This window comes from Strix uralensis, chromosome 3 (assembly GCF_047716275.1).
Source record: "Strix uralensis isolate ZFMK-TIS-50842 chromosome 3, bStrUra1, whole genome shotgun sequence".
In the NCBI taxonomy this organism is placed as follows: domain Eukaryota; kingdom Metazoa; phylum Chordata; class Aves; order Strigiformes; family Strigidae; genus Strix; species Strix uralensis.
In genome coordinates, this window is record NC_133974.1 from 75,304,537 (window position 1) to 75,329,377 (window position 24,841).

General features: G+C 41.0%; 1 protein-coding gene across 4 annotated transcripts; it reads left to right on the forward strand.

Annotated features, from left to right (window-relative positions):
• Window positions 1–5,218: 5,218 nt before the first annotated feature.
• Window positions 5,219–23,492, forward strand: FBXO30 (F-box protein 30). 4 transcript variants are annotated; one of them, XM_074862927.1, is made up of 4 exons: window positions 5,219–5,378; window positions 10,056–10,160; window positions 17,613–19,707; window positions 20,567–23,492. In XM_074862927.1, exons 3-4 carry the CDS (start codon window positions 17,629–17,631, stop codon window positions 20,768–20,770), a joined length of 2,283 nt encoding a protein of 760 aa, XP_074719028.1. In that variant the 5' UTR covers window positions 5,219–5,378; window positions 10,056–10,160; window positions 17,613–17,628; the 3' UTR covers window positions 20,771–23,492. The 4 variants fall into 4 exon arrangements, with proteins under 4 accessions (XP_074719028.1, XP_074719031.1, XP_074719030.1 ...); XM_074862929.1 differs by lacking the exon at window positions 5,219–5,378 and adding an exon at window positions 5,674–5,967; XM_074862928.1 differs by lacking the exon at window positions 5,219–5,378 and adding an exon at window positions 5,988–8,602.
• Window positions 23,493–24,841: the final 1,349 nt, after the last annotated feature.

Below are 24,841 nucleotides of genomic sequence, written 5' to 3' on the forward strand. Positions count from 1 at the left end.
CTAAAATTGCTGAAGTGTAGTTATACAAAGAACTTGATAGTGCCAATGAGAATGAAATCCAATGAAGGTGTTATATCGTTATTTTTAGTTTTTTAATGTGGAACTGCATCTCCACTAAAAACCAATTTTGTGCTATTAAGCCCAGGAGGTACAATGATCCTCCCGAGCACTGCAGCTTCCAAGCCAAACTTGCTGCGAACTCAGAGAGGGCTCCTTGAATCTGCCATGTAAAACTCAGCCATTCACACAGCTCCTCATAAGTTTGGAGTCAGAGGGCCCAGCTCTTCCCTTTTTCCACTACAAATCAGACACAGCTCCATCAGGTTCTCTATGATTCCCCTGTTATAAAACTTAGGCAACTTAAGAATTCAGGTCTAAAGGACTGTCTAGCCTAGCTGCCACCCATAATGGAAGATGCAACACCACATGGTGGAGAGTCTTCCCTTCAGACTGGAGATGGATTCATCCTCTCAGCTGGATCACGGAGGATGAAGCCTCTGTAAAACAACAGGAGAGACCCACAGGGCTGAAAACAGCCCCCTCTTCACAAAGGCAACCCCTGAGTTGAAGAGGCAGTATCATATCCCAGACGATCGTACCCCACACGTGTGTATGGCACAAAAGCGTTTCGGGTATCATTTATTTAGAAGACCACCACTGTCCCTTGCTTAGCTCCTTTAACAATCCCACTCCATTCCTCCTGCCTGAATAGCAATGGGAAGTAAAAGCAAAAAGTAAAGAGAATGTGTTAAGTCACAAAGAAGTCATTTTTTGCAACAATTCACACTCTGTCCTAGATCATTAACTGCAGGTGCAGTACCCCTTCCCCAAGTTAAATAAACTGGTACACATTGCTTCTGTACTGTCATTTTGCTTCAGAAATGTTCTTTTATAACTGCTTTTGAATTGGGGAAACCTAATCAATACTAAGATAATTTACTATCCGTTAGATCTCATGGGAAGAGGCTCCTCTGTAAACAAACACTGCCTATTGCTTTCTCTTCGGATAAAATCAGACTTTGGCCAGTTGAAAGCTTACTCCCTGGGGGAGCACTGATGGCAGTTTTAATCGTAACCGGAATCTTTGGAGAACTTTTAATTCAGCTAAGAAGCACAATCCCTTCTACACCAGCGCAGCTGACTATGACACATTTTCACACTTGGAAATAGCCTCATGATCTGCAGATTTCTCTGTCATTTCTTACAGTCTTTGGTCTAAATTAGCACAAGACATCACAGGGTGCCACATCTAATTAACCATTAAGTTTATGGTTTTCATTTTGAGATAGTTGAAGATGTCAGATAACTAATGTTTCAATATTTGTTTATTTTCAGACCAGTGTAGTTTACTAAGAATAGCTGAAATATAAACACTGTAATTTATTACCGGTATACTGGGTTTTTTACCTATGAAAAAGTACTCCAAACATAACCATCATCTGACAGTTTTCACTTTTGTCTTAAAAAAAAGGTGGTTTTGTGTGAAGTCAACACTGAATGACCGCTGAAATCTTGGGACAGTTATTCAGACTATTAATGGGATTAGGTTTCAAAGATTATGATGACATACTTTAGTATTCATTAATACTTCCACTCATGAGACTTATAAACAAGTTTCCACGCAATAGCACACCATTTTTTTCCACTCTGAGAGAAAACATTGATCCTTTCTATCTTGCTACTTCATAGGTCTATAACCAACCAAGGGAGTCCAATTTGCAGGATTAAACCTTTATTGTCTTGAAGGTATTTATATCCCAGTACCTGGGTCAGAGCACCAAGAATTCCCCCAAAACATACATGGCACCCACCACAGTTTACATGCTTGTTAACTAGGTAGGTGGACAATTATGCTGACATTGGGACACCTAATCTAATGTCACGGAAGATTTTCCTACCAAAAAAACCTTCGCGTGTTAAAGAAGGAATATGACAAAACACCACCAAACCCCAAAATTCACATGAGCTTCTCTAGCATCTTCTTTTATATTCTGTGTTCCAGATGTTCTAAAAGATCCAATGTTACTACTATCAAAAAGCTTTACGAAAGAGAATCTGATTACTATGCTACTTCAGGTCTCTAGGCTATTTACAGACATTTTTAGTGACAGAAGAGGTACCTTGTTAGAGAGGAGAGGCTTTGCTTGGAGACATATAAACATAAAGGCATTAAAGTAAGTATCAGATCTCTTGATGGGCCTAGGTTGAAAACACAAACCCAGGAGGTGCAAAAAAACTTCTTTTGAGGTCTCTGTTGTTTGGAAACATCCTGCTCTTAAAGCTGTGCAGTGCAAATTGCATATGCAGCTTTGTGGGCAGATCTCAGCTGTTTATTTTTACACACTGCTAAATACGAACGCTCACGCATTAGTAAATCTACTTGCAAATGCACTTTGGAAACATTTGTAATTTTTTTCCCTCTATATCTTCATGTAGAAAGAATTTCCAGACCCAAATACCTGTCAATAAAAAACAACTGTGATTGTTAGATTTTGAAACTAGAAAGTGCTTAAATAATTCACATTTATTAGAACATAAGAGCAAACAAATTGCACCTTCTACAACCTTAGGAACAAATGTGTTTTATTTCACACACAGTTACCAGCTTACAGGAGATTGTCTGCACACCTCAGCAACTGCCTTGGCATTTGATACAGGCTTTGCTTCAGCCAAGGGGAAAGACCCGAATTACACTGCCCCAAAAGAGTCAATTTACACTTCACTCTTCTGTTGACTTCAGTGACAGTGTCATGTACAGAACAATACTGGACCAGACATGGATACTCATTTTCCATTTATGAGTAACCAGAATGAAGTTTCACTCATTTTGGATTTAAGCCAGTAGAAAATAGCCTCTCCAGTTGTTCACCCACTGAATCCTCAAAGACCTTCTGGCTTGTAGGTCGATGGTACTAAGCCAAATTGTATGACTAAAACTTGCCTGATTACCTTAAATAGCAGTTCATGAGAACGGTGATGACTGTCAGGTGGGGTAGAAGGGGATAGCTCTGGGAGTGCCAGCAAGTAGATGCACTAAAGAATTAGAGAAGCAGCAGATTCTTCCCTGACCAAATGACCAGAGGAATCTCAGCTGAGGTATAAGAAAAGAAGTCCCAGCCACAGAAATTCATTCTCCTCACTCAAAAGAAGCAATTAAAATGAAAAGCCCCACTTCTGTCATAGAAGCCCAGTCCCACCACACAGTCAGAGACAAAGGCACTGCAACGCCCTGTGTAATTAATACCTTTGCAGCAGGTTCTCAGCCAGCCACAGCGTATACTCCACTGCGGTGAGACTAAGCAGCACGGCAAACTTCACCTGACCCACAGAAGACAATTCCAATATGAGGCAGTTGTGAAAACCAGTGACTGTCTACATGGATTCTGCCCAGCAATTTGTATAATTGCCTGCTGAGCAGATGAAATTATTTTGCTTGGCTTCTGTGAGTCATGGAGCCAATCCCTACCATCTTCTGAACCTCACTTGGGTAGATGATTATGTCTTGATCCTATAATCAAACCTACAAGGAAAAAAAGGGCCTGTCCTCAGGATCAAGGAAGATCAAGGCTCTAGTCTAAGGGTGGGGCAAACCTGAGAGTGCTTATTATAGGAAGAGCTGGCAACAATGCCTCATATTAAGGTCATCTTATGCTTGGTCTTACATACCTAACATGAAAATGACAGCTTACATCTTTCATGTTCTCTTATTTTTAGCGTAAGAAAAGGTATGAATCTTCCAAGATGCTAAATGTCCAAACTTGCAACAGTCACATCTTTTACTTTTTCCCCACCAAACTTGGGTTAAGTGCTAAAAGATTTAGGGAATCTATTTGGCTTGCTCTCAAACATCTACCACCTCTCTCAAACAGAAATTTACACAGATGGCAGGGAAATAAGGTCTTTGGAAACTGGGTGTAGACAAACAAGGTTTTTAACTGGAAGTTTAAAGAAAGAATACTATTTCCTGTGAATTATCAAATTAATCTTCCCAATCTTCTGTGGCCACAAAGTATGTTTACATTTGTATGTTCCTTCTGAAAAAAGGGTATGGTCTAAATAAAGCTGCTTTTCTCTCAAGACCACAAAATACACTGTACCCCTCAAAACATGACACGTGTTATCAGGAATAAGGACCCTTACAGTCTTAACACCCCGAGTAATTCCTGCCTAGCTACAGCTTCCTTTTAATAGTTGGCTGGTATAGTCTGAAGAGCAGAACCTGCAAAACCTGGCTCAACACCCTGCACCTCTCGGAGGAAGTGCAAGTTTCTGGGAAAAAAAACAACACGTTTTGCTCAGCGCTCTGGAAGCCTGCAGGGTGACCGTAAGTCAAACCTGCACCGTGAAAGGTGCTAGACAGGCATTGCCAGTACACCAAAAGGCATATTTCGAACTGGCTGGCAGGAAATGCTTTACTGAGGTGACAACTTCAGCAAGGCCCAGTGTCACTGCGTTCACCAGTGCCCTAGCCGAGCCGAGGGGATTGTCTGGACGCAAGGCAGCAGCTTGTGCTCGCTGTGCCCTCCGCCCAGGCTCTGCCCTGCTCGCTCCACCGCCCGCAGCGGCGGCCGGCTCGGGCTCAGGAGAGCTTCGCAAACGGTAACCCCGCTGCCAGGAGCCGCTGGCCCCAGCCCGGCTGGGCAGGGCAGGGCAGGGCAGGGCAGAGCAGGGCAGGGCAGAGCAGGGCAGGGCAGAGCAGGGCAGGGCAGAGCAGGGCAGGGCAGAGCAGGGCAGGGCAGAGCAGGGCAGGGCAGAGCAGGGCAGGGCAGGGCAGGGCAGGGCAGGGCAGGGCAGGGCAGAGCGCACCCGCCCCCCCCCCCCCCCCCCCCCAAGAGGCTCCCTCCGTCACAGCCCGGCCGGCAGCAGCCCCTCCCGCCCCACACCGACGGCCGCCTGCTCACGCGCCCTGCCTCGCGCGGACAGACCCCGCCGCCCTCCCCGACCGCTGCCACCACCGCGCACGCGCGCGGGCGAGACCGGGGGGCAGGGGCTGCCGGCGAGGACGCGACATCCGGGCATCCCGCCCCCCGCCGTGGCCCCGCCCCTCCCGCCGCGGCGGCCGCGCGGCCGCTGGGGCAGACTGGCCGTGCCGGCGCCGCGCGCGCTCCCAGCCTCTCGCCCCGCCCCTCGGCAGCGCCGGCGGGGCCCGCGCCGGCTGCCCCGCCCCGCGCGTTCCTTCGCCCGCCCTAGCGCGCGGCCGTTGGGGGCGCGGCCGGCAGCGGGGCCGCGCGGGAGCCCGGCGGGCGGTGAGGCGAGGCCAGGCCAGGCCCGGCCGGGCGAAGCGAAGCGAGCGCGGCGGCGGCGAGAGCCCGGCGGCGGAAAGGGCGAGGCGCCGCGCAGTCTCCCGCGCCCTCCGGCCTGCCGAGCGACGGGGACGGGTGAGCCGCAGCTACCCGCAGCCGACGGGGCGAGCCGGGGCCTGCGCCCCCCCGGCGGGGCTGCGTCCCGCTCCTGGCCGGCGGCGGCTGCCTGGCAGCCGGGTAGTAAACAAATGGCGGCCCGGCGGGGGCGAGCGCCCGGGGTCGCGGCGGGGCGAGGGCGGCCGGGGCTCGGCGCCGGCTCGGTCGCGGCTCCCCGCTGTCCCTGACAGGTCCCGGCCGGGAGGCGGGGGCGGCGCCGCCCGCAGCCCCCGGAGGAGGCCGCGCGGGGTTTGGCGTGCGTGCTTCGCCGGTGTCCCCTCCTCCCTGCCCGCCCCCCCGGCTCCCGCAGGGCCCGAAGTGCTGAGTGTGTGTCGGTGGTAACGTGCCATGTAGGATGGCCGCCGGCCGCCCCGCCCCGGCTCCGGCCCCGCTGCGGCCCTGCGGCTGCCGCCGCCTCTTACCCCGCGGCGCTGCCAGCGTCCTCCGGGGTGTCGCGATAGCGCGTGGGAAGGGGCAGGGCCGGGGTCTGCCTGGTGCTGTAGAGACTGCAGTCGGAGAGACTCCTTCCTGCATGGAAGGAGAGGGGAAGAGAGCAAACAATCCGGAGGTATTGCTGACATCCTTCTCTAATCCCCCGTGTTCGTGTACTTCGAGTAGCTGTGCTCAGATCATGCAAGAGATGGTGGTGTGTCTCTTACCGCCTTTTTTTTTGATGACTATTATTGACGTGCACTAGAACCTTTTTTACCTTATTTCTGAAGGTGAAGAAAGTTGTGTAGCTGTACTTCTGCAGCCCCACAGGTTGGCAATCGGAAGCGTCCGGGGAGGTGACAGCAGCTTGTTGAACGGCACACAGGTTGAAACAGTCGTGTGGCCTCACTTCCAAAAGTTCTAGTACTGCTGCTGTCGTTTGCAGCAGGTCTTCTGAATTCTCCAGGGAAAAACTCGTGAGCTGGAGAGACGGCTTGCTTTTGTTCTGTAAAATTGTTCTCGGATTTGGCTGAGGAGCTTTTCATAATCCTTGTTTCCCTTTTGCTGATTACATTGTTAATATGCCAAAATAAGTGTGTGTTAGCATACTAATCCAAAACTGGGCCTGTGCTGCTGTAGCAACGGCATCACCTTGCTTATGCCAGACTTCAGGCAAGAGGTCTCCCTCTGCTTTGTCTCAAATCAGTGTGTAGCACTTGATGGTTGAGTCCTTTCCCTGGACAGCTGCTGCCTTCTGTTGTGTGATAATGTTGTACACCTTAACTTGTGCTGTGGTCTGGAGGGTTGAGGTTCATGCATCCCTGCTGATGAGGATGTTAGCTGTGCGCATTTATGATCTCCCCCTGTCCCAAAAGTACAAAAATATTATTAAAAGAACTTTGGTTGCTAAGCAAGTTAAATACCTGGAAGACTGAAAAATACACTGGCAACTTTAATCCATCTTCCACTCTATATGCATGTAAATATCTGTACCTAACTTCTCCATAGTGGTCAAGTTTCATCCAGAGAAGAAATAGATTCAAAGGGTGAATTGGGGTTGTATTGAAAGCTGAGACTTTTTGTAGGGTCTCTGTCTCATTCTTTTCCAAAGTTAGAAGGTGTTAGAGAACAGGAGAATTCCAGCAGAGTGGACAAAGGCTGTGCAAAAGCAGTGTTTTTACTTTGCTGCTCAAATGTTCGTTCTTTTGCACTAAATTCTTTTACTCAATTAACTTCTTAAATTTGGATTATACTTCCCTTGCCTTGTACTTTGATGTTAAGAGGTCTAATGGGCAAAATAAGTTCTGAGTTTAACTAGCAATATCTGGTTGGAAACTTTCTGGGCAAGATTTCTGTGCATTTTTGGACAACCAAGTTTTTGACCGAGGTCCTAAAGAGTGTCTTGGAGCATATGGCTATTAGTTTTCAAGTGAGCTCCTGTAGCTGCTGTGGATTTCAGCTTTCTAACAAACCTATGCTTTGTATTCAGTCCAACTGAACTAAAAATAACAAAATTTCCTTCATATTGATAGACCTAGCTCTCTGGTGAGCTCTGTCTCAAATGAGGCAAATGCTGATTGCCTCTGGCAATGACATCCAGTGGGATAGAGATGGGAGCAGGGAATCATTTAGCTAGAGATCACTGTACTGGTGATAATTCTCTTTCAGTTTGCACAATAAGAATAAAGGTAGCTCAAGTATTTGTTGGTGAGATGGTTAGATTGTATAAGGAGTAAGTATTCCTGAACAGACCACAAATAATCAAGGAGTTACATTATGGAGGGTTACAGTGATATCCTATGTAAGCTGTCCTAAGTCTGGGTACTGCCTAGTCTCAGTACTGAACGAGGGAAAAAGACTGAAAAATCTTGTAATATAAACTGGTCTAAAGCAGGCCAGGAGAGTTAAAATCAGAGAGGAGCTCTAGATTCTGACTTACTTTGCAAGCTACTGGTTTTAATAGTTTCTGAGGTGACACTTGAGGTCTTGTTTTAATTTTACTGTAATCTGTTAATGCTGTTTGAATCTACAATATCCTGCAAACCCTCACAGTCTGTAGAACATCGAATTGAGTAGACTGTGCTGTTGTTTACCAAATGCCAAACATTGATCTAAGCTCTTAATGTGAAATTGTGATGAAAACCTGATAGGTTTAAATTTAAGGCATGAGAACAAAAGGCACGGTGAGGTAAAATTCTAATTGGTGTAGTTACAGCTCTTCATATAAAACTTATGGTAGTGGTGGTTCAGGGTGGTCTTGGTTACATAGGTGCTGGAAGGTGGGTGGTGTTTAGGTTGTTTGTTAAAGTTTAAGCTTTGTATTTGTCTATTTAGAAGCATCTCTAGTAGAAACTGTAGTTTTCCAAAAGTCCCGTGTGACAGAGAAATCTGTCAGAGTGACAGATTCATTGCAAATAGGATCTTTTTAGGAGTGTGCTTTATTGACATAGCTGTAATGCTCTTACAAAACCTTGTTTTAGCTGAGTCACTATTGTCATCGGCTATGGAATGTGTTTGGATGGGAATGTTCAGCTGGAGTCTGGGGAAAAAGTAATAGCATCAAGCTTGTTGACGTTTGTAAAAGGCAGTTTAAATGATACTAGAGATCAGAAATCGATGACTCACTCTATGTCCTAAAACCCTGCACTTGTAGTGCAGATCTTTGTGTTTTCCAGTTCTCTGTTCAAGTTAAAAATGTATCTAAAGAGCAGGTATAACATGCTCATTATGAGATGTGTTCCCAGCTTCCTGTCATCAGCCATTTGAGATCGGTGAGTTTTTGTTTAGAAAATCCTTTTTTTTAAAACTGGATATTTTTTACTATTTCCATTGGTTTTAAAACCAAGCAGCTTGGAAGAGGAAAAAGCCTAACAGGTGTTGCAAAAAAGTCTTTCATTTGATAAGAAAGTGAAATACCTGAAAATAGAGTAAGTTGTTAATACTGTCTCTGTTCTTGTTCTCCTGTTCTTTTGTTCTACTTTAAATTTTCAAAATATTTTAGGACAAACTCCATCTTTTCTACTTTAGTATTATCTGCTGTGGTATGTGTGTGTGGGGTCTGTTAAATTTTTTTTGTGTACTATCTACTCTTGCTGTACAGTGGTCAGGCCATCATCTACTAGCAAGGGTGTATTTTTAATAGAAAAAATAACCTTGTATGTGCTGCGTACATGACATCTGCATTTTGGTCTGGGACCTTGAAGAGAAGTTGTGTTCACGTTCCATTTACTTTAAAGTTGTTTTCTTATTTTGCTATGGGAACTGGTTAAACTTGTGTAGTAAGACCTGAAACAGTATATTAACAAGATTTTTGGCCTGTTTCTATAAATATACAGAGGTCAGGAATTCTGCAGCAGCATGTATGAATTAAAATATTATGTAAGAAGGAGGATTTATTTTTGGTTTATTTTGGGTGGCTGAAAACTACCTACTGTAATATAGAATGCACTATTTCCACCTGATCCTAGTGGAAGGTGTCCCTGCCCATGGCAGTGGGGTTGGAACTAGATGATCTTTAAGGTTCCTTCCAACCCAAACCATTCTGTGATTCTATGATGATTTTCTCCGGTAGCTCTGTTTATGATTTCTGAGAAATGGCTTATTTCCGTGAAGGATTTGTGAGATATTTGGGGATAAGGATATCATTGTTTCTTTGTGTATATCACCTTGGTTCAGTCTCTGTTAAGTTTTAGTGATAATCCATGCGTATGAACACATGGAAGAAGCAGCTTGTTATAGTAAAGAGCTTTTTAATATTAAGCGACTGCTTAATAAGTTCTCAGGTCCAAAGACTGAAGCTGGACAAATTTTAACTAGGCTAAAATGCAGTTTGTGAAAGAATGAAGCTTTTTTTTATTTTAGTTCTTCAACTGTTGCAATCTTTAATTCAAGTTTGTTTTTTTTCTTCAGTCGTTTCTGGTGGACCAAACGAAAGAATTAAGTGAAGTAGGTCAGAATAATAACTTGTAATGTCTTCTAGCCTTAAATATAAATAGGTAACCATCTAGTGTGACTAACAGCTAGCAATAAGCTAAAATGACAGAACTTAGGTTGCGCTTGCAAAGTCTGTTAAAAGCTTGTTTATTTTTCTGTAAAACCTTGAAAATATTTCAACATTTGTAGCTCCAGGTGATGTAAGCACACGACCTTTTTAGAGGATTGTACATACAGAAAGCAGTCTGTACACCTGAAATGAAACCTTAATTCTGATCTCATTTCTTGCAGAGTCTGCAGCAATCGAGGAGTCGCACTGAGTTCAAGTTCAGAAGTGCTTTACACATGAAATCTACTGGCTCTCTAGCTGTTTCTGCCCTCTCACCATCTCAACAGGTAGAGTGCTTTTGTGCCTGAGCCATGCAGCAAGCGTAGCTGTTCCTGTTGTGGTTGTCCTGTGTCAGTGCGTGGCCAAAGGCACATTGAGGCCTTTGGGTTTCTTCTTTGGGGAATGTGTCAAGGAGACAATAATGCATGGCAGATCTGTCACAAAAGTACTCTAAGGAAAAGCTTAGTAATCTTGGTTTCGATTTTTAACACTCATAGAGTTTAATAGTGATAGAAGACAGTGTTCTGTCATTCTATCAGAGTTTCTGTTCTAAAATGGAGCTAAGCCAGACACATGGGGCATCAGTGGAGGGTCCACTTCAGGCAAAGCAGCGTTTTGCTTTGAGTCATTTTCCCCTTGAATTCTAGTTTTTTTGTCTGCAATGATTTGAGAGGGAATATCTCACTGAATTCTCTGAATGGGAGGTAGATGGTTTGCCACTAGGGAGAAAGGAACTCCTAAAGTGTTACTCAGCAGAACACAAAATACAGGTCAGCTCCTGTAATAGGATGTTTGGGGCAGGAGTAGACATGGAAAAGCTTTTCTTTATAAGGTTGACATAAAAAAGCTGCACTGCCGTAAAATTCTAATGCTCACTATATTTGCTGTAGTTAGAAGTTTCTTTTTGTTTTGGTCTGGTTTGTTTTTGAGGTAGATGGATAACTTTAATTTATGCTTCACAAAGCAGTTAGTACATACTCCTTTGATACTAGATCACTGATAAAACTAGAATAATTCAGGAAGTATGTATCCCCTTGTGTTTTTTTTCTTGCAATAAGAAGTCATGTTTTGAGCCTGACCTTTTTCTGCCTCTTTTGTGTAATACATATAAATTGCTATAGACTGATGATAATGGTAGAAGTAGCATACTACTTGTATAGTAGTTTGGGCTTTAGTAATTGAAGCTCCTTCTCGTGTGTTCAGTGATTAACAAAAACATAATGTAAACTGAATTCCAGTACGTCCAATACGTGCAGTACTACCAGACGGGGAAGATGCTCTCTTTGTTGTGGATGACTTTATGTTTGAGAATGCAGTGAAAACTCGTCTATCCAAACGTTTTGAATATAGTTTTAACTTCTCTGATCTGCCTAGTTGAAACAGAATCCAGGGTTTTCCTGTTGAACTCAGAGGTCGGGGCAGTAATTTGTATCCCATAAGGTTGAGATTTTAAGTGGCATCTGAAAGGATTCTACTTCCTAAAAGTATGTCTGATGTAAACTAGTTTGAAAAAGTATAAGGCTTCACAAGGTTCCTGTCAGGAACTTCTCTTTCAGATGAGAAAAATTGTATAAAAAAGAACAATTGCCTTAGTATATAAGATAGGGCCGCATGTACTAGTTACCTGTGCAACTGCAGCACATACCTTTAAATTTGTCACCTCTTGGTCATGTTATTTCATCTTAATAACTAGCAGTTTGTAATGTTTGATGTTCTTTTGAATTCACCGTTTTAAAGTAGTTGGTATATTAAATAAATTAATGTAGCGTTAGATTAATGTTGCTGTATGTCCCTGTTTCCTGCTTTCCTAATGCTATGGAGAGACATTTAAGCAGGATTTGAGGTACCTAGCTCCCTAATATGAAGCCAGTGGCTGCAGTGGCTTTGGAGAATGGGGCTAGTTAACCTTAGACTTTGTGGAGTCTTGAGGAGTAGAGTTAGAGCATCCTCAAGCAGAGATGGCAGCTGGTGGTGGAGCTTGCCATTCGCCAGTTGAAACAGTGCCAAAGACATCTTGCTGAACTTTCAGTTCATGTTCATCGGTTATTTGAAAATGGATGAATCAAAAACCACTTCAAACCAACGAACCCAAACAGTGTCGCCCCCAAACCGAAAAAGGGAGCATAACATGCATAACATAGAAAGTTAATGTGGCCATGCTATTGTTGTAGTAGACTGAGGTGTTGGTTTTTAGATGCAGAAATTGTTATACTTTTTGTGCAGGATAGGGATGCCAAGACAAGAAGAGCTTACCTTCTAGAAGACCGCAAAGCTTGTTTAAAGCATTTGATAGTTAGACCTGTTGGTCAAGGTGAATGATAGTTATTCTCCCATGCATGGTAGGATATAGAAAAATAAAATAGCTTGTTCAATAATTTTATATAGTACTGCCAATTCTATTTTGGCAGAATATTCTAAAGCTCTTTTTATACTTCTCTCTAGCTTTTGCCCTATTTTTCCTTACCCTTTTTTTAACCACCGTCACTTAAATCTCTCTCTCACTTAGCCAGAGACCTGGATAAAAGATGAAAGATTCAAAAATGCAGCATTTTCTTCTACAACCTCCAAAACAAAAGGGGATTTTGTAGAATGGTTTGCATATATTTGATTGCTTGTGGGTGGATTTGGATGCTCCTGGAAGTTTAAACCTGTAGGACTCCTTGTGTCTCTCTGTTCGACTTCCTTGAACCAGTAATTTGAGAACCTGTTGGCCTGTTTAGTCAAATTTGATAGAGGGAAGAGTCTCAAAGATAGTTGAGCTTTACAGGTTTGGTGAATAAAAGGTGGCTGGGTAATGGAGGGTTCCAATAGCAGTAATAGTTGCTGTGATTTCCTATCTTATTGGCACCAAAGAATTCATGTCGGGGAGAGTAGGTAAGCAGACTTCAGGGTTAATAATACTAAGTACAGGTCCTTACTCTTTGTGGTGTAGAAGAAAGTGAGAGCTGAAGTATTGTGTGGTGACTGAAACCCTTATTATGCTATTTTAATGTTTGTGTTACAACAGCAACTGAAAATCATGTGGCTGTAGCAGCTGGAATTTTAATCCTTTTAATTATGACATTTTCAAAGCATGTTCTGACTGATTTGGTCAGCTGACTGTATAGTATGTACAATAACATCAAGTGATTGCACAGATTCTGAGAGCAGTGGTCACCTCACTGGAACGGGATGTATTTTTAGGTTTCTCTGCTAGTAACAGTCAAGTGTGTGTACGGAAGCATCTCATATGAACTGCAGCTAGTTGCTGACACTACACTATCAGAAAAGGACAGCTGTTTGTTCTTGCTGTAGTCATTGATCTGACACTTCTCACCAAATTGTGGCAAGGAACACAGTGGAGTACAGACACTGTAAATATTATTGATACATGTTTTAATGACAGGTAAGTTTTTTTCAGGTCAGCAATGACACTTTGCTAGCCCTTTCAATTTTCTGTATCAGAGGAAATGAAAGCACTTTGTTACCTCCAGCAAGGATTTTCTTTACCCTTTACCCAACAGTTTTTCTTTACAAGGCAGTGTTTGGGAAGAGGGTGGTTTTTGTTCTCTGTGTAGTACCAGTGATACATAGATTTTGGTTCTTCGGAGGAAAATGATTCATATGCGGATGCTCTCAATGAATCAAAGAGGTGCTAAGTTCTGTGGTTCACAAAGTTAGCTTACAAAATGGAGTGAGTCATGACCATTTGTTGATTAATGAATGTGCTAATTCTGGAGGTCTTGTCCATTTATTTCACCAGTTTGAGTCATTTGGGTTTTTGCCTTTGGACTTAATTTGCAATTTGATAATTGAATTCTATCAAAAGCCTTAACTAGTTTAAGCAGTCCAGAATTCATGACTGTCCCAAAACAGCTGTTGAGTTTGAAGCCCAGGTATTAAAATTAAAAATGCATAAAAGCGCATTTAATATATATATAAAAGGACTTTGTAGTAAGCTATAAATAAAATGTGACATTCTGATTAAATTGAAGTTCTGCAGCAGGTGCTGTGATGTTAAGGCTTGTAAGCAGGACACAGAATTTTAATGAGTGTTCTGCTGATGGTCTAAATGATGTCCAAAGAGATTTTAAATTATATATTTAGTTAAGGAGCCAAAGGATTTGTATTTTAAAAGAAATGGCAACTAATACCAAACTTCTTAGTGACCGATAAAATTCTTATTTACAGAAACTGAGAGAACAGGTTACTTCAGCTATTTAATTGATTGCGTGTGTAACTGCTGCTTTATAAAAACAGTTGCAAGCATCTGTTCTAGAACTAAATTAGCATCTACCTGTTGGTAAAGCATGGTATTTTAGTGTCTGTTCTGGCTTTCTTAGACTGTCTGTTAGTGATATTTGATGTTTTCACCAGGTTTTGTCTCCTCCTTACACACTTGAAAATTTCATTTGCTTCTATGAAATTATTAAGTTTTGATGAATATTATCTTATGTGTGAAAGGAGTCCAGGAGCCTGAGGAAAGCCAGTTATCATCATGCAACTCAGGTTTCACAATCTGACTTGTAAAGACCAAGATAGTGTGTTAGGGAGGAGGATGTTTTACTGTCTTAATAGAATGTTCTCCTGTGTAAGCTCACATAGGCTATTTAAAGATAGTATTTAATGATGGTTGACTAATTTAGGGTATGTCTGCACAAATGGTGCAGGCAAACATGAGCTGAGTTTGACCGTGTTCTGAGGTGTTTGCATGTGAGCCAGCTTTGGCCTAGAAGCAGTAGAACAGTGCTGGCAGAGCAGTGTGCGCTAGCTCACACGCTGGCCTTCTGCTCCAGAAGTGGCTCGCTTCTGGCCGTCTTCAAGTGAGCAGGGTGCACAGCTTTCTGCAAAGTAGGTAAACAATGTGGTTTTTTTTTAAAAAAAAAATATTTTAAAACATAATTATGGGTAACTGATTAAATTAAGCCTTACTGCTAGCAGACTGCTTGTTTTATGGGAGCGGGACTGTGTTTAGATACATGAAGCAAGGGCTGAGCTCTGTGAGGGCTCTTGCATTATAAACTAGCAATTTTCTCTTTCAGGGCTGTTTCCATTTTGTGTTAAGCGCTTTAAAATATACACATAACCTGAGAACTCCCTTTTGATCTCTGCTCACTTGTTGACTTGAGGAGAACTAGAGTTCATTCGGTTTCAGTCGTGTTGCAAAACTGAAATTTCTTTGGCCTAGCAACAGGTAGGCTGCCATATTTGGCAGGAATTACTTAGGTCTTTGCTGGAAGAACTAAAAATAGAGAAGTCAAATAGTTTACTCTTGTTCATTCTTTACTGAACATGTTTCAGCTCTTTGCAGTAGATGCTATCTGACTTAATATGCGAGTTTGTTGTGGTTTAAACCCAGCTGGCAGCCAAACACCATGCAGTTGCTAGCTCACCCTTCCCCAGCTGGGGGGGTGGGGGAGTGAATTGGAGGGGTAAAGGTAAGAAGACTCATAGGTTGAGATAAAAACAATTTAATAATTGAAATAAAATAAAATTAAAATAATAATGAAAGTAATAATAGAATATACAAATGAGTGATGCACAGTGCTGTTGCTCACCACCTGATGACTGATGCTCAGCCTGTTCCTGGCTAGCGATCCCAGAGAAGAGAAACTGTGAAACCACAATCCCAGAAGAGGAGAGTGAGCGTCCCTGCCAACCCTCATCTATATGATATGGAATATTTCATTTGGGTCTGTTGCTCAGGCTGTGCTCCCTCCCAGCTTCTTGTGCACCTGCACATGGACAGGACATGGGAAGTTGGAAGGTCCTTGATCTCTTAGCAACAACTGAAAACATCAGTGTATTATCAACATTCTTATCCCAAATCCCATACTAAATCCAAAACACAGCACTATTCTAGCTACTAAGAAGAAAAAATAGCTCTACCCCAGCCGAAACCAGGACAAAGTTAAAGCAAGTTGTGTGCCAGAAAGGTTTGCTGAAATCTTTAGCAAGTCAGTCACTGAGTTCAGTGACTGATGCACTTGACAGTTGATTTGAAACTTACTTGTTACTCAGTATATAAATACTAAGGTATGGTGGCGAAAATTCAGCTGTGTTTTGCCTGCTAAGGGTAGCACATATGCTTCTTTGTTAGAAGTGTTCAGGAGAGTGGGTGGCTAAAATATTTGAGTTATCCAAATTACGACGGATGGGGGGATGAGGATTGATTGCTACTTAAAGTTGGCATGAATTTCAAAGCATTAAAAGAATACAAGTGAGTGAAGTGTCACATAGATTTCTATTTAAATACTTTAAATAAAGTGGAGTGTCTAAAAGACAGTTTTGTTTCCTCTTACCTTCAGTTTGAACAAAAGGAATAATACTAAGCAGTTTTATTTTTACAGTTTAGAGTATTTTTAATTTAAGAAGTTTTAATGCATTAAAACTGAAGTGTTTAGCCTGAAGACAATGCATGAGAGCAGTTGTTAGCCAGAATAAGATAAGGGACCATTTTTATTAATCTTCAATTCTATAAACATTTTATTTTCCAAGAAAATTGTGGGAGGATGGGGAGTGAGGAAAAGATGTAACTGAGCAATGTATTTTTGGGACAGTATTTTGAGATTTGGCTCTGTGCAAGTTGTTCCCTAATATCTCTGAACTGTAATCCTAATGGTATCACTTACGAGAGGGAGTTTGTTAGAGCATAGGGGAGGGTTTGGTCACTTGCGTGGGCCTGCATTCCAGCTACTGAGCAGTTCCAGAGCTTCTTGAAGTATGGTACAAAGATGCAAAGTCTACTTTTTTTTTTTCCTTCATACCACAACAAAGAATCGATTTCTTTTGTTTGTGTCAATATGTTATAATAGATTATGCAATAAATTTTATTTGGATTTTTAGCGCTGTTTGGCCTCATTACGTAAAGTTGTTGTGTTACCCTTACACTTTGAACTGCTGGTATTGTAATCAGGATGGCCATAGGATGCATTAAAAAAATTACCTCTTGTGGACTGAACTGGAGGTATAGATAGGACTATGTTGCGTAGTAAAGTTTTATGTAAAAGTTTTCAATGAAATAAAAGGACTTAATGTGTAGTATAATTGCTACCCTTGTGCAACAACTACTAATAAAAATAAGGGAGGAGCTATACGCTATAGGTGAAGAAAAAAAGAGTGAAGAGCTGTTGTAAAGGACTGCTGTCTGTCAGAAGCATGGAGAGGAGCAAATGGGATACGACAGGGGATTGAGATGTACACTGAGGGCTGCAGATTGCCTTAAACAGATCTGCATGAAGAAGATGTCAGAAGCTTAGGTGTGGTACCAAGCAGCCCAGGGAATAGGTTGCTTGGAGAACTGGAGATGAGGATGAATCTGGCTTCCTTTATTCATCTCCTTACTCTGTAGAGTTGTATGGTTTATGATTTTAGGTAGTAGGCCATAGTCAGCAATCATGCTTTGTTTTTCATTGAGTCATCTATTTGCAATGGGCAGGGGAAAAATGCTGTTCCAGAGGAAAGCATTATACAACATTTGTACCGAAGTTGCATATATTATACCTGATGAATAAATGCATAGACTGTGTCTTGAACCCCGATACAAATGTCCATCTTTAATTTTCAGGTGAACTTTTAAACACCATTTCTTTGTGATAAAATTTCATATACTTGTTCTCTTAAAAAGGCTACTGATCAGTTCACATTGTGTTAACATATATCTCTCTGTACACACAGAGGATGCAAAACTGCAAGTAATAGTAAATGTTAACAATATTGAGTTAATGTTTCCTGCTTTTGTCTCCTTTCTCTTCACTCAGAATTGGATTTACAGTCATGGAGGAACATCAACAACATTTACACTGTGTGAACTGTGTCAGCCGTCGTTGTATGACCAGACCAGAGCCTGGCATTTCCTGTGATTTGATTGGCTGCCCGCTGGTTTGTGGAGCAGTTTTTCACTCATGTAAAGCTGAGGAACATCGCATGTTATGTCCACTTGAAAGAGTGCCTTGTTTGAATAGTGGCTTTGGATGCCCCTTCATAGTAGCCCGAAATAAAATTGCTGATCATCTAGAAGTTTGTCCTGCAAGTGTGGTATGTTGCACCATGGAGTGGAATAGATGGCCAGTCAGTTACGCAGACCGAAAATCTTACGAAAATCTGAGTAAAGATGTTGATGAAGTGGAGCAGCTAGATATGGCTTTAGCCCTTCAAGACCAACGCATGTTATTAGAATCACTTAAAGTAGCAACTATGATGTCAAAAGCAGGTGATCAAATACCAGAATCCAGAGAGCAAGCCTCTGTCAAATCAAGTGCCCCAGATACAGTGCATTCAAATGGTTTGATGCCTGTAGATGAAGAGTCCTATGGTGCACTTTATCAAGCTACTGTAGAAACAACGAGGAGTTTAGCTGCTGCTCTGGATATCCTGAACACTGCTACAAGGGACATTAATATGTTAAGTTCAAGGCTCTGCATTTCACCGCATGAAATGAAAGAAGATACTGAGACTAAAGAACAAGCTTCCAACGGCATTATTCAGGATAAAAAGTCTGACCATGAATATCCAGATGAAGATAACGTAGGAGCGGTTGGGGGCATTAACTTTGATAGCCTGAGTCAAAATTCACAAATGGAGCAAAATGGTTCTAGTGATATTTGTTATGATGTAATGCAAAAACATGACTTAAATCTAAACCTCAGTAACTCCTCCCTTCTGTGTAATGGGTTTCATGTAGAGAATGAATGTTCAAAGGTGTTGGACCAGAATGAAGATCTTGGTGTATCTAATTCAAAACCATCCAGTGTAGCAAATGGTGAATGTACTGCATCTCACGATGATGAAACATTACAGTCTTGCAGCTCCTTCCCTGTAACAGCACAACTTAAAGAAGTAATATCAGCTGATCACTTAGTTAATGGCAACATTACTCATGTACTACTTCCCCATAATGCTAATGAAGAAGAAATGTTAGAGAGACAAGTGGAGCAAGAAAGATTGAGAAACGTAGATGCATTTTCACTTTTACGGCATCGATCATACAAATTCCTTGTTAACCACTATTGGTCTACACCAAAAGAAGACAAAGCTGTTGATACATCAGATTTGGAAGTAACAGAAGATCCTATGGGTCTTCAGGGGATTGATCTAATCACTGCAGCTCTGCTGTTTTGCCTAGGAGATTCTCCTGGAGGTAGGGGGATATCGGAAAGTCGCGCTGTCGATGTGTATCACGTTGACTTTGGGACCCAAACGTTTTCTCTCCCATCTGCTATATTGGCCACAAATACAATGGTGGGGGAAATAGCTTCAGCTTCTGCGTGTGATCATGCCAACCCACAGCTCTCAAATCCAAGTCCATTCCAGACCCTTGGACTGGATTTGGTATTGGAATATGTGGCTAGATACCAAACAAAACAGCGTTCAATGTTTACATTTGTTTGTGGACAGTTGTTTAGGAGGAATGAATTTTCATCGCATTTTAAGAATGTGCATGGTGACATTCATGCTGGCCTTAATGGCTGGATGGAGCAGAGGTGTCCTTTGGCATATTATGGGTGTACATATTCTCAACGAAGGTTTTGTCCTTCAACACAAGGGGCAAAAATTATTCATGACCGCCACTTACGGTCATTTGGAGTTCAGCCTTGTATATCCACAGTGTTAGTAGAACCAGCAAAAAGCTGCTTAATTGGACTACACAATGACCATCTGAGTAGTCTACCTTTTGAGGTTCTGCAGCACATTGCTAGTTTTCTAGATGGCTTTAGTTTATGTCAGCTTTCAAGAGTGTCACGTTTAATGAGAGACGTGTGTGGGAGCTTGCTTCAAGCACGTGGAATGGTGATACTGCTTTGGGAGAAGAGAAAGTACCCAGATGGAAGTTCTTCTTGGCAGATAAAAGAAAAGGTAAGTTATTTTTTATTTTGAAGGTGAAAGGGCAAGTATTAAATTGGTCATGTCTCTGCTTTTTCCCTTAATGTTTTCCCTGATCACTATCGTTACTACTGGTTTTTGATGTAATGTCCCTTCAAGAAACAGGTTGTTGTATAGAACAACAATTAGTGAAAATAGCTAGCAGGTTGGTTCAGTCTTCTCTGCACTTGAAGAAGTAGAAGTACTTCCTGTCTAGTTTTTACTGGATGTAAATAAATTAACCTCTGTTCTTCCCAAGATTTTAAAATACTGGATGATTGCTTCGTGATTTTCTTTAATGTCAATATTCTATGAAAGTGGGAAACTTGCCTATGAAATTTGCTTTTCTTGCCTTTATCCTGTTTACAGCAGTTTTAATTTTTGCTAACCTGTTGAGACTCTATCCATTGCCATGATATTGAGTGCCATAAGTATGTAAATAATTCTTAAAACCTTTGAGTGACCTTCGTATAGTACAGTTTTCACCATTTCCCACCAGCCCCCCCCAGAACTGCAGAGTATCTGCACCAGTCATTTGGAATTGCAGAAGTTGATAATTTCAGAAGTGGATTGTTGTGACTGGTCATGCAATACTTTGTCATTTAACTTCTGATTGCATCTACTTTGTAGATGCAAAAAATATTGCCTGTCCTTCTTCCCAGTGTTCAGAGTTGACTTGGAATCTGAATCGGCCTGGGACTGACTATAAACAATTTTGTCATGTTGATTTTTAGTGTGATTTATAGTAGATGCAAAACATTGCCTGAAAGTATTATAGCACAAACATTTAATTTTCTGCTCTGAGTTCAGGTATGTTAAAACATTTTGAGCCTAAGTGCAACTTATTTTCTAGGTTTGGCGCTTCAGTACAGCCTTCTGTACTGTGAATGAGTGGAAGTTTGCTGACATCGTAAGCATGGCTGACCACTTGAAGAAATGTAGCTATAATGCTGTAGAGAGAAGAGAGGAGGCTGTTCCGCTGCCATGTATGTGTGTAACACGAGAACTCACTAAAGAAGGACGTTCACTGCGCTCTGTTTTGAAACCAGTACTTTAAGTATTGCAACCACTCCAATTGCACATACACTCAAGCACCTGATATAACCTCGGTAATATTACGTGACACTTTATTAATGTACTAAAGATACTTTCTAGCTAAATCTACTCTGTCACTGTGTATATAAGGTTTGAAGTGACATTTATTTTTTATAATACTGTTTAGCTGGAAAGTAATGAAAGTTGCCTTAACGTTTGAAAAATTCAGAACTTGCTGGACAGGGTAGTTTTATCTAACTTATATAATTTAAGAACAAAATCCTAAGGTGTGTTTTCTGATTCACTGGTGCCCATGTTGCTGTTGACTGATAACATTTCAAAAATGGCCTCTAAATGGTATGTACATTTAGATACGAAACACTGAATTGTAGTGAGACAAAATCCCGACCAATGCACTTTCTGTATTTGGTCTACTTTTTTTTAACAAAATTATAATCCAAGTATTTGAAAGATAAGGAAGAATTCAAAACTTCATAGTAGACATCTCAAACACAGCTTTTAAGCACATCTTTTCTCATGAAATCAGTGTTCTAGTGCTCTTCCTAGTTAACAGGTGGTCTAGGATCAGCTTTTTTTAAAAAATTTTTTTAGGAATGATCTAAGCAAACTCAGATTTACAGCAGCTTAGTTTTTAGTACAACTTTCTTTTGACATGTCAACAATTATTATTTTTCTTCTGAACTATTAACAGTTATTTCACTTCTGGGAGCAAAACTTTTAGAGCTAAAAACATGGAATACTAGTTTTTACTCTCGCACCTACAATGACATCGATATAAAATGTTTAAAATGTTTTTCCTTGTCCTGCAGTTGGCTGAGGGTTAAATTGCTTGAGCAGTCAGAAATTCAAAGTATGTGATGAACAGTTATGAATTTATAATTCAGCTAATGAAAGGGCTTTACTTGTTCTATGGTATTCTGAAATGTATTGTCTCCTTTTCTGTTAATTTGTCTATGAAAATGCTGCTTTGTTGAGGAGCATTTTAAATTACTGGTATGTATAGCAAATGTATCATCTTCATAAGATGAGACATGATTTGTTTATTGCATAAGGCATATCAGAAGGGTATGTTCAACCACATCAGTTAAATGAAAAACTCCAGTTTGCTTCCAGTCTTCCATAATAAAAGATCTTACAAAGCATTTGTGATCAGAGAATACATGCTGTGAAAAATGGCCTGGTATAGCAAAACTGTAATAACTTGAGCTGACTTTCCAACTTGTTTGTATTAATGTTAGTGTCTCTAGCCTGTTGCACTTAGCAACTGTGCCACAAAGCTAAAACAGAAACAGACCAGAGCTTGGAACAAAGAAATACAGTATGTATTTCCATTATAGGAAAAAATAAGAGATTAGTAAGGAGGAGATGTTTACAAAAATGGCTAAATTTATTACTCCTATTTTCTGTGCTGGGCCGTTGTTTATGGCTAGTCTGGCTGCAGTTCACAACTTTGGTATCTGTGCATTTCTCATTCTGGGTCTAGTCCAGGTAAACATTCACTGCCTTTTTCTATCCAGAGTGCTACAGGTGCCCAGAAAAAATTAAATCTAGTTCTTCAGTGCCATGAGTTGAAATTACAAGAGCTCAAACAGAAGTTCTGCCTGGATCTTCAAACAACATGTTCTTTTTCCACACTGTCTTTTTTTGTTTGGAGAGAGGAAAGGAGTAAACCCTCTACAGAAGTTAGCAATATTTGCAGTAATCCTTAGCTGTTACCACAGTTATCCGGAAAGGAGAATCTAGATTCGTGTACAAACCTGACTATACCAACAGGGTTTTCAGTAGGGATTTTAAGCACAGCCCCTTCCAGCCCCTGTTCTCTGAGTGCATTGAAATGCTTATTACCCCCAAATTCTTCAGTACAAGGCAGGAGACAGACTTTCATCAGTTCTTGTCTTTTGGCTCTAATGGCTCCTTACTGCAGCTCTCCAGTGTCTAAAAGTAGTGTGACTGGAAGGATCCTGAATATTGAGGAGTTTATGCTTGCGTTTATGGCTACATCTACTTTAAAACATCTGTCTTGGGTTACTGGTATTTTTTAGTCAGCAATGTGGTGGTTTTGGTACTTGGCGTTCTTTGTAACTACCCAGAACCCTCATAAGTATGTTAGGCAGGCGTGTGTCTCAGTCACTTAGGAAAAGAGGGTGTTCAGTTAGAGGAGCTGGGGTTGGTAGAATCTCACTGTAGCGCAGTGCAGATGTACATCTAAAGAATCTTCAGTTGCTGATCTATTAAAATGAACTTTTTAAGTACTCTGTGTTCTTCTTAAGAAATAACACTATTTCTCAATACATGCACTTTTGTTTTCAAATGTAGATACAGGCTTTTTTGTTTAATTAGTTTATTTTTTATGAGAATCCAGAGCTATTAAAATATCAATATTGTAAACAAAATCTGCCTTGTAAACTGCTCCAAATGCAGGAATACAATATCGTTAGGATAAAAACTTTTTTTTACGCTGCTATGCAGTTTGTAAAAAATCTCTGGTGTATAGTCAGTCTATCAAAATGTGGCTTGTTCACATTTGCCCTTGAATTTTAAAAATGTCACATCCCTTTCCTGGTACATCTCCCTTACAGCATATATAGACAGCTGTTCCAGTCTTTCTTTTACTTGATACCACATTGCTACTTTGTTTAAAATATTATGTTTTCAATTATTATGCAATATTTTTTTGCAATGTCTGTTGAAATCCTAATAAAACTTTTGGAGTTTCTCTTTTAGTATGATTGTACTCTTTTTAAAGCTTGTCACCAGCCTTCCGGTCTTCAAACATGGTGCTCAATGTCTGCCTGTAGGATTTCAGTAAGTACTGAAAAAAATCAAGTTACATAAAGGAGTCTATTTACAAACATTTAAACATTGCATAATTTGGAAGTGATTAATATGTATTCATATTCACTTCAGTATGAAGATTGGCTGTTCCTTTTTAGTCTATACACCCATTTCTGTTGCTTTGGTCTGTTACGCAGCATAAATTTCCTTCCACATAGATTTAACTATGTAAGAGTGAAGACTCATATTGTACGTTGTAGGTTTGTTTTAACTGGTTTTTTTCTGAATAATAAATTGGAAATATTATCTGGTCAGTATGACACACACTTCACTGGTTTGTGAAGAACATTTTCAGTGTATTGTCTCATGAGTAAAGTTTGCTGTAGAAAGTTGTTGATTAAAATGGCATGGAAGCAAAAATTTAGGGTGGTTTTTAGATAATAGTTGTAGTTCAGACTGTTTGTGGAATGGCAAAGCATAGAACTTCGTAATAGAAGACTGCCCAGAAATTGACCTTTTGCCCTATTTGCTAATGTGAGTACGCTAATAGTCTTTACCATTAAAAATGTACCTATACTACATAAATCTTATAATAAATTAATCTAAACTGTGACAAGTAACATGGTGTGACTCATGGTTTAATTTCAGCCACTACAGACTTGTGGCTATTTTACTTTTTGGACAGGCCGCATTAGCCTTTTGTTTTTCTCTCTCCATAAGTGGATTAGATATTCTGCTGTGTAAGGACATATTTTTTTGTTTAACTTTCTTGATGCTTAAAGTATTCTAGAGGATTTGCTTGTATGTTTTAGCTTGTTTTTCTGAGAATACTACTGCCAGAACTATCTTCATAGGCTCTTACCTGCTGAATGTACTTTCTTAAAATGAGATTTAAGTTCAGTGGAGACTTTGATGCTTGCTGTAGTACGAGAAAGCTGATTTAAATTCTGTCAGTCAGAATGTCTGTTCAGGCATCTTTGATCATCTTCAGATGAGCAAAATCTAGTGGTTGTTTACAGCACTGAGGGAAAAATAGCATTCAGATAGTGTTTATAAAAAGTTATGGCATGTAAAGCAGAGACAGTTTGAAGAATGGGATTCTCATAGTGTGACTGTTCAGCATGTGGTGAATATTGTAAGAGTAATCCAAACTGGAGAGGAAAACTGAATGGAGAAGCAGGCTTAAAATAACGAAGGCGTCCAGTCCCAGCATATAGACTCTTCTGAGGGACTCTTTATGAGAGTCTACAGAAGATTCATCTGCTTGGTTTCCATCTGTATTTGCCAGAAAAAGGGA